At 52.2% G+C, this 10,012-nt stretch overlaps 1 protein-coding gene across 1 annotated transcript; it reads left to right on the forward strand.

Moving 5' to 3' along the window:
• The first annotated feature begins 133 nt into the window (after positions 1 to 133).
• Positions 134 to 9,716, forward strand: HDAC3 (histone deacetylase 3). Its single transcript, XM_083871735.1, has 15 exons — positions 134 to 251; positions 527 to 609; positions 2,498 to 2,640; positions 3,704 to 3,785; positions 3,944 to 4,000; positions 4,095 to 4,150; positions 5,417 to 5,550; positions 5,800 to 5,880; positions 5,976 to 6,049; positions 6,191 to 6,255; positions 6,998 to 7,087; positions 7,212 to 7,270; positions 7,734 to 7,813; positions 8,098 to 8,255; positions 8,516 to 9,716. Exons 1-15 carry the CDS (start codon positions 197 to 199, stop codon positions 8,583 to 8,585), a joined length of 1,287 nt encoding a protein of 428 aa, XP_083727861.1. The 5' UTR covers positions 134 to 196; the 3' UTR covers positions 8,586 to 9,716.
• The last annotated feature ends 296 nt before the right edge of the window (positions 9,717 to 10,012 follow it).

Below are 10,012 nucleotides of genomic sequence, written 5' to 3' on the forward strand. Positions count from 1 at the left end.
GTGCCGGGGGTACACTGGGACCGGGGGCAGGTGGCCACGCCCACTACCCGAAGCCACGCCCACTGCCCAGAGCCACGCCACGCCGTTGGCCACTCCCTCCACTGTGGCCACGCCCCCAGCCCCGTCCCAGCCCCGGGCGGGTGTCGCGGCGCGATGACGTAAGCGGGAGCGCGGCGCGCGGCGCGGCCTGTCCGCCATGGCGAAGACCGTGGCCTATTTCTACGACCCGGACGTGGGGAACTTCCACTACGGTGCGAGAGGGGCCGGGCGGGGCCGGGCCGGCACTGGGGCTGGGCGGCGGAGCGGCCGCCGTGGGGCTGGGGCCGCGCCGGCCGGAGGCGGGGGTGTGTCCCGGTCCGTCCTGCCCCGTGCCCGCTCCCAGCCCCCTCCCGGCTCCCCCCGTTCCCCGGTCCCCTCCTCACCCCCGGCCGCGCTCGGAGCTGCAGCGGAGCTGGTGCCCGGCGGGCGGCGGGAGCGGCCGTTGTGCCGCCGCGGCCCCGTTAATCCCCGCGCGGTTCCGTTCCAGGCGCGGGGCACCCCATGAAGCCGCATCGCCTGGCGCTCACGCACAGCCTGGTGCTGCACTACGGCCTCTACAAGAAAATGATCGTAAGCCACGCGTGTCCCCGGCCGGGCCGGGGAGGGGGACAGGAGGACACACAGAGGGCTCGGAGTGTGGCAGGTTCCAGACTGAGCTCCCGGGCTGGTTTAGGGGCCGCCCTGGTGGGTGACAGCGCTCAGTGGTGCTTGTAGCGCTCAGTCCCGGGCTCTTGGTAGCTATAGAGGATTCCAAGGAGCCGCTGAGGTCAGGCAACTTATGAAAAAAATTTTAGATGTTTAGGCATGAGACAAGTTTCCTTAATTAATATAATTCCCAAATAACACCGCATCTAGTGCAGTGACTGTGTGGAAATGCAGCAATTGGGGAGGCTGTGGGAAGTCTTTGCAAAGTTTCTCTTCCAGATTTTTTCTGTCACTGGGTGGATTTCCACAAGTAACTTCCCCGGAGTTTGGCATTTCCTTGCAGGACCAACCAAAAAACATGTTCTGACCTAACACATCTAAATGGCAAATCACTGCCTGAAGGAGGCACTGGGCAGAGCTCTACATTCTTAGTCCAGAAATTATTTTTCGGGGCTCATATTTTCCACAGGATGGCACTGGGAAGCTGAAAACCTCAGAGACAACTTCATCCCCAAACAGTCAGGGAGTGGCAGAGTTAGGAGCAAATAAAACCCGGGATTTGGAGCAGCTGGGACTGCAGAAAGTCCTGCTGATGCTGAGTTGTGGTTGCATTGTTTCTGCCTCCCTAAAATAAAAGGCTGTGGTCCTGCTGGGCTGGGTTTGCCTCTTCCCACCTCTCTCAGCTCAGGGACTGAGTGGGTGGAATTGCTGGGGAGGGTGGAAGGAGCCAGGTTTGTCCTGCCAGCAGCTGAGTGGAGATTTCAGTCTGCTTTTTCCCTCCCTTTCTGTTTGATTCCCACATCCCTACTTGGAGAGCCTCTGGCTGTCCAGTGGGAGCCATTTCTTCTCTCTTTGCCATCACTTTTGGTCTGGTTTGGTTTAATGAGCCATCAGATCCCTGGGAATAGCTCCTGCCCTCCCCCTCAGCAGCTGCTCCATGGAGTTGCCTCATCCCCTGTTGGGGCTGTCAGAGCCAGCAGCCTCTCAGAAACACCGAATTGCACAAATCCACGTGGAAAACACCAGGATAGGAGGAGATGGGCTTGTTTTGGTTCATTGTGGCTCTGGAAATGAACAGGTTTCCTGCTGAGCACAGAAAACAGGGACATGGTGCAGTTGTCCTGAGGAATATCCCTTTAGAGACCAGCTCGTGCATCTTCCTGTGATGTTCATGTTCCACTTTTTCTATAAAGTGGTCTCTTTAAATAAGAGAAATTTGGAATCACAGAAAAGATCTCTTATCAATTGAATTCCCTTTCCCTGTGCTGTTAATTTTTAACTTCCCCTCTGCTGAGGTACGTGCCCTGAGTGCCAAACCTGTGCTGTCACCAGATCCTGGGTTTGGATCCATCCATCTCCCTGGTCTTTCCCCACCATTTTCCTTTCCAAAGGAAACAAAACTTAGGCATCTCTCTGGGAGATTTCCCCAAATAATTTAGAACCTGTCAGTGAATCTTAAAGAGGGACCAGAACCACCCCTAGATCAAGGTATAAAAATTGTGGAAAATTGGTGACTGAGGAGGGATTGATCCCCCAGGGAAGGAAAAGCTGGGGTTTATTTTGCTGCCCAAGCAGGGGAATGTGCCATGGGGTGGGAAGAGATTTTATGGCAAGAGCTGGAGGCAGGAGATGGATAAATGAAAGGGGAAAATTAAAGGAGAGCAGGTTTCCTGGAGCAGCTGTTGAATTGAGCACCAGTGCCAGTGTCAGCACATAACTCGTGCAGGCCACTTGTCAGTTAGCTTGAGATTTCCTCCCAGCCCAAGGAAATGGAGCTTGGATGGGGAATAACTTCTGCTTTTGTGTCTGGAAGGTGTTCAAGCCCTACCAGGCATCCCAGCACGACATGTGCCGCTTCCACTCGGAGGATTACATCGACTTCCTGCAGAGGGTGAGCCCCAACAACATGCAGGGCTTCACCAAGAGCCTCAACGCCTTCAATGTGGGTGATGACTGGTGAGTGCCCCATTCCTGCCTTGGCTTTCAGCAGGGGGAGGAGAGTGTCCCTCCCATGTGGATAAGGATGTGGAGCCTCCCTGATTGCTTTCCCTTTTCTGGAGATGTTGCAATGCTGCTTTTTGGCTCCAGGCCTTGGGGTTGTTGGGTTGTCTGCTTGTTGTGGGAGAGCTTCCAATTCTTCTGGAATGTGGCAGCTGTCTTTGTTAAAATTTGAGTGCTGCATCCAGCTCTGGGGGGACAAAGAACATCAGCCTGGTGGAGCAAATCCAGAGGAGGCACCAGGATGATCAGGGGATGAAGCAGCTCTGCTGGGAAAGCTGGAGAAGGGAAAGAGTGACTTAATTGTGGCCTTCCAGTACCTGAAGGAACTGACAAGAGAGCTGGAGAGGGACTTGGGACAAGGGGTGAAGGGACGGGACACAGGGAATGGCTTCCCACTGCCAGAGGGCAGGGCTGGATGGGAGATTGGGCAGGAATTGTTCCCTGGCAGAGTGGGCAGGCCCTGGCACAGGGTACCCAGAGCAGCTGTGGCTGCCCCTGGATCCCTGGCAGTGCCCAAGGCCAGGTTGGACACTGGGGCTTGGAGCAGCCTGGGACAGTGGGAGGTGTCCCTGCCCATGGCAGGGGATGGAACAGGATGAATTTTAAGTTCCCTTCCAACCCAGACCATTCTGGGATTGGGAGCTGTCACAGTCCCCTCCTCTCCTGAGGCATCATGTCCCAACTGTGGACAGGACAGACTCTGACAGGTTTTGGGAACAATTTTGAAACAGAACCTCAGAAAGGTTTTGGAAACTTTTCAAGGCTGATTTGGAAGCTTTGGGAATCATTATCAAATTCCCTGTGTTTCCCACTGTATTTGCAGCCAGCTCACTCCTCTGCTGGGGCTCAGTGAGTTACAAGCAGGGTCAGAGTGATTCTGATCCCAAATTAACTCTTTCACAGAGAGCTGAGCTTTATTCTTGCTCAGGTGTTTGCCCTGGCCAGTTTGATTCCTGGCTGTGCTCTGGAAAAGGGGAGGAATGAGGTGTTCTGGGTTTGAATGTGGTTTCTTTTTCAGCCCAGTGTTTCCAGGCCTCTTTGAATTTTGCTCTCGTTACACTGGGGCCTCCCTGCAGGGAGCAACACAGCTCAACAACAAGGTAAGGGGCTGAGGTGCTGATCTTTTGGAACCCAGCTGGAGTTTTCAGGAGGAGGAAAAGCCAGGAGGGTGTTGTGGACCCCTGGGATGGGAAAGAGGGTACAGGGTTGTTTGTTGTCACCGTGTTGTCACTTACACCTCACTTCTTTCCTCTCATAGATCTGTGACATTGCCATAAACTGGGCAGGGGGCCTCCATCATGCCAAAAAGTTTGAGGTAATGAGGCAGATCTGTGGATTCCTCTTGTCTTTGGGCACTAGGCTCTGTGTCGATCTCATTCTAAAGCTGTTGGGGTTTCTCTCTCTTCCAGGCTTCAGGCTTTTGTTATGTCAATGACATCGTGATTGGCATCCTGGAGCTGCTCAAGTAAGGATAGGGGCAAGGGCTGAACTCTGCTGGCTGCTTTGTGCTTTCCCTCTGCTTTTTTTATGTTTTCCTGCCTCTTTTGCCTTTCTGGAATCCAAGAAGCCCAAAAATGTCATTTTTTGTCCTGGCTTTATCATTAAGACACAAGAAAGGCTTTGAGCATTGGAACATCCAACTCCAGTTTTGTTGCAGGGAGCTTGGGGGATACAGAAGAGTCTTTCAATCCCGTTTCAAGGGTCCTGAGTCTCAGTCTTTTTGCCACAGTGACCCTTTTGTAGGTAAATGCAAGTTTTGGTTCACTGGAGACATAAAAATGACTCTAAACTTTCTGGAGTTGTTTGAGCACCTTAAGAACAGGACTTGGGCTGCACAAGTTGATCCTTTGGATGATCAAAGGACACTTGGTGTCCATAGAAAAGAGTCAAGTTATTTTTCATTTTAGAAAATGAAAAATAAATTTAGAATGAGAGGAAGTTACAGAAATACCCTTAGTTTCTTAAATTGATCTGAGATTTTTTTTTTTTTAATTTGTTTTTTGTACTGCAAAGTGCTCTCCTTGTCACTGAACCTCAGACAAGTTATCATGGAATTAAAAAGGATTTGGAGTTATCAAGCAGTAGTTACATGGTTGCTGGCAAGTTTTCTTGCTCTCAAAGTCAGACTTACGGGATGTATTGGGATTTCTTGTTCCCCCTTCCCTGCTCTGTTTGGAGCCCAGGATTTCCCAGGCTATCCCTGCACTCCCATTTCCTAATCCCATCCACCAGAGGCCTCAAATACAGCCCAGTTCCCCCTCATGGGAGATTATTTATGTCCCTATGTTTTTGTTGCCTGTTTCCAGGAGCCATTTCTGCAGCAGGTGATTGCATTTTGAGTTTGGTTCTGTCTCTGTGTCTGGCTGCTTCTCCAGTAAATTTAGCCCAGCCTGGAATTTTTGGTGTTCACCAGCTGGGACACAGTGCTCTAGTTCCCACCTCCTCCATGCCAGCTTGCCTTTCATTTCCTGATATGATTAAAATCACTGGAGCTCTTAAAGATTAACTATGAGCACATTGGAAACAAGAATCTGCAATTTTTAAACACGCCGCTGCTTAAACAAGTTCTTTTCCAAGACATTTCTGGCCCCATCTAAAAACCTTTTTGTTCTAATATCCATTTCCAACCACCTCAGAAGCAAATGTATTAAATATCAATTTCCAAGCACATCAAAAGAAGATGGCTGAGTGTATACAAATGCCTGGAACCCACATTTGCTGTATCCCACAGGTATCACCCCCGTGTGCTGTACATCGACATCGATATCCACCACGGGGACGGGGTGCAGGAGGCTTTCTACCTGACAGACCGTGTCATGACAGTGTCATTTCACAAATATGGCAACTATTTCTTCCCTGGCACAGGTAGGTGTTTCATTTCTAGAGGGAACCTGCTTCAGAATCCCTTGGAAGCTCTGCTGGAGTAGAAAAGAGTAAATCACAAAATTGGAGTTGCAGGGGGGAAATGGTGGGAGAAGGTGATTAGAGAGGAATAGAACTGTAGCTGCTTATAAGAAAGGGGTCCTGATTAGGTGGAAAGGCTCAGCCCAGCTCAGATCTGACCTTGGCACAGCTCTGCAGTCTCAGGGCTGTTATGACTGTCCTGTTTTGCAGGTGACATGTATGAGGTTGGTGCAGAGAGTGGCCGTTACTATTGTCTCAACGTGCCCCTCCGAGATGGCATCGATGACCAAAGTAGGTGCTCCCCACCCTTTCCCCTTGCCCCTTGTGCTTGACCTTCCTGGTCCTTGTGCTCCAGAGCCATGACAAATCCACCTCTCTCTCCAAAGGTTATAAGCACCTCTTCCAGCCAGTCATTAACCAGGTGGTAGATTACTATCAGCCCACCTGCATAGTCCTGCAGGTAAGGAAGCAAACCTCTGTGCACACATCCATGCCTTCAGAGGCTGCAGAGGGCCCAGAGGGCTGTGTCTGTGTTACCTTCTGTCCTCTGGTGTGGATCTGGAGGGCAATGCCAAAATTCCCTTGTTTTTCTGTTCCCCAGTGTGGTGCTGATTCTCTGGGCTGTGACCGGTTGGGATGTTTTAACCTCAGTATAAGAGGCCATGGGTAAGTACAGCAAGGCTGGGCACAGAAAAACCACCTGAAGGGCTCTCAGGAGTCTCTGCTGTGAGGCTGGAGCATTGGCTTTGGCCTGCCATCAGGCAGAGGTTTTTTTGGGGTTTTTTTTAAACATTTGTGTGACTGGAGGGTGGGGGGGCTGAGAATGAGGCTTTGTAGAAGGTGCTGCAGGGGGGTGGTGAAGGGGCAGGAGGCCATGGAGATGTTCTGAGGGCTGGAGCCAGGCTGGGAGGGCTGGGGATGCTCACCTGAAGAGGAGAAGGTTCCAGAGGGACCTCAGAGCCTAAAGGGGCTCCAGGAGAGCTGGAGAAGGATTGAAGACAAGAGATAGAGGGACAGGACACAGGGAATGGCTTCCCACTGCCAGAGGGCAGGGCTGGATGGGAGATTGGGCAGGAATTGTTCCCTGGCAGGGTGGGCAGGCCCTGGCACAGGGTGCTCAGAGCAGCTGTGGCTGTCCTTGGATGCCTGGTAGTGCTCAAGGCCAGGTTGGACATTGGGGCTTGGAGCAGCCTGGGACAATGGGAGGTGTCCCTGCCCATGGCAGGGATGGGAATGAGCTGAACCGTGAGGTCCTTTCCAACCCCACCCCTGCAATGGTGATTCCTGGGTGGAAGCTCCAGGTGTATCCCACCAGCCATGGTGGTGTTGGAGTTCAGGCGGACACTTCTGACACCTGAACCTGTGCTGCAGTTTGCAGCTTTGGCATTTTCCTGTTTGGGGTTTGTAGGGAGTGCGTGGAGTACGTGAAGAGCTTCAACATCCCCCTGCTGGTGCTGGGAGGAGGAGGTTACACGGTCCGGAACGTGGCTCGGTGCTGGTGAGTCCCCTCTGCCTGGTGAGGGGCACTGCTGTGGCACTGCTGTGGCACTGCTGTGGGCTTTGTCCCTGAATTTCCCATCTCTCTTTCAGTGAACTGATCTCCTCTTTTTCCATGATTTCAGGACTTATGAAACATCCTTGCTTGTGGATGAACCAATTAGTGATGAGCTCCCATACAGTGGTGAGTTGGAGTTGCCTTTTTTCCCTGATTAGCTCAGCTGAAATTCCTGGGATGTTCTGTTCTGCATTGATCAGGGCCAAAGTGTTAGCACTTCCTAACCCTGGAGATGGCCTGGAAGTGTCCAAGGCCAGGGTGGGTAGGGTTTGGTATAGTGGAAGGTGTCCCTGCCTGTGGCAGGGGGTTGGAATGAGATGAGATTTAAGGTTCTTTCCAACCCAAACCATTCTGTGATCTCTCACCACCCGCTTTACTGGGCAGGCACAGCCTTGTGTGTCCAGTGTGATTTAGTCTGCACCATTTGCTGTTGTTTGCCCTGTTGTTTTGTCCAATGCCTTGCACTCAGAGTTGGATATCACTGTGCTTTTTAAGCTCTGCTCTCTCCTAGGCAGGTGGGAGGGTGAGCTCTGCTCTCTGCACAGCTTCTGTGCCCTCTGTGCTCTAATTCTGCCTCCTTCCATCTCAGAGTACTTTGAATACTTCGCTCCAGACTTCACCCTTCACCCTGATGTCAGCACGAGGATTGAGAATCAGAACTCCAGGCAGGTGAGTGCTCACGGCCGTGCTGCAATATCAGCTTTGAACTTCCAAAACCCCATGGTTGATGTTCTGTTCTGTGAAACCAGCTGGAGCCCAGGGCAAAACAACAATGAAAAACAACAGCTGGGTTGCCTTTGTGTTTCTTGTGTGCTTGAGTGTCAATAATTGACTTTTCCCATCCCCTCTGCTCTGACAAATTTGTTGCTCTTGGCCACCACAGAGGTGGTGCAGGCAGGTGACAGAGCTGTGACATATCCCAGTGTGGTGATCCCTGTGTTTTGTCCCTGCAGTATCTGGACCAGATCAGGCAGACGATATTTGAGAACCTGAAAATGCTGAACCATGCTCCCAGCGTGCAGATCCACGACGTCCCCTCCGACCTGCTCAGCTATGACCGCACAGATGAGCCCGACCCCGAGGAGAGGGGCTCCGAGGAAAACTACACCAGGTACCAGAGCTTGTCCTGGAGCAGTGGGCTTCCCTTTCTGTCCCTGGGAGGGATACAATGGAATCCATCCAAGTCCTAGAACAAGTCATAGAATCCCAGGATTTGGGGTTGGAAGGGACCTTAAAGCCCGTCTTGTTCTCAGTCACTTCTTAGTCTCTGGTTTTACCCAAGGAGCTTCTGTGTTCTAATATGACATTCCCTCAGGTCCCAAGGGTTCCAGGTCTCTCTGCCCTCCCTGACAGAGATTTCTCTTCCCCCAGGCCTGAAGCTCCCAACGAGTTCTATGACGGTGACCACGACAATGACAAAGAGAGCGACGTGGAGATCTGAGGGCTCTGCCCTGGGCTCTGGACTGCGGGGCCTCCTGCATGGACACAGATGCTTGGAGCACATAACTGGGCCCTGCAGGAGGCAGTTTAGCCCTCTCTTCACCTTAGATTGCATGTGGTGGCAGTGGAGACAGCCCCACTGCAGGCTCCTGCCACCTGGAGAGGCACAGAGAATCAGAACACAGACATGTGTTCCTTACTTGTCACCGTGTCACGGTTCTGGCTGTCACCGCTGTGGGAATGGAGCCATGCTGAGTCCTGGCTGGCAGCTCTGTGACTGCACTCAGAGCCTGAGCCACATCCATGACTCCCATGCAGGCTCCTGCCAGCCAGGTGGGAGCTGGAGCAGCTGTGCCTACAATCTCTGCCTGTCTGCAGCAGCTCAGGATCCATCCTGCTGTCCCTGACCTCCACTCAGGTACTGCCCCACTGTCCTCTGCAGCCTGCACTGAGAGCTGCTGCTCCTCATGTCCCTTCTAACTAGCTGATGCTCCACAGCTCCAGGAATTACTGGAGCAGGCCAGGCCAGTTGTGGGGTTGGGGTCAGGATGTCCTTGGATCAGGGAGCAGCTTGATGGAGCGGGATGGAAGGATGTGTGTAGAGCACAGGCTCATTCCTTCCTCCCACACCCAGATCTGCATTTACAAACGAGTTCTGCAGCACTTTGCTGACTTGGACAAAACTTCCCTGTTGTGTTTATTCTTTGGGAGGCTCTAATCCCTGTGGAACAGAGGTTTAGCTGCCCAGGTCAGCACTTAGTTTGTCCTGCACCTCTAATGTAGCTTCCAGCTGTGTTTCCCAAATTCACACATGGTCCTCCTGTGTGTTAGCAAGAGATCTGGGCTGTTTGCTCTGAGAGGAAACAGTTCCCTGGGCTGTACCCAGCAGATGTTGCTCTGCTGCTGGGTGAGGGAAGCTGCTTCCTCCAAGTGCTCTGTTCCTGCCCTCACCCAGCAGAGATTTCTCTTGGCCATCCCTCCCATCCCAGATTTTGCTGCTCCTTCTCCCAAGTCCTCACCTGGTACCTGTGGTGGTTTGGAACGTGCTGTTTGGGGAGGTGGGGGGTTCAGCCTCTGTCTGTACGGTTCTGTTTGTTTACTGATGTCTTTGAACATTAAAGAAGAGGCAGTATTTTTCTTATCTGACCTGTTGTTTGTCTGTTTAATCCCCACACCTTTTTGGCTCCTGTTCTTCCAAGGGTCGAGTGTGTCCCTGACAGGGTAGTGTCATCCACTGTCTGAAGGAATGGAGAGAGTTCTTCTCCTCAGAGTAAATGTTGGTGAGTTTTTGGCATCACTGCACATGAGGGAAACACCCTGAACTCTCTTTTCAGAAGGCCGAGTGGGGTGGACACTCGTGCTAGGCCTCTCAGTCCAGCAAAAGCCAATTCAGGAAATCTTTCCTTCAGTTATTTTAAATGCCATGAT

Source organism: Zosterops lateralis (genome assembly GCF_965231275.1).
Source record: "Zosterops lateralis genome assembly, chromosome: 14".
Lineage (NCBI taxonomy): Eukaryota > Metazoa > Chordata > Aves > Passeriformes > Zosteropidae > Zosterops > Zosterops lateralis.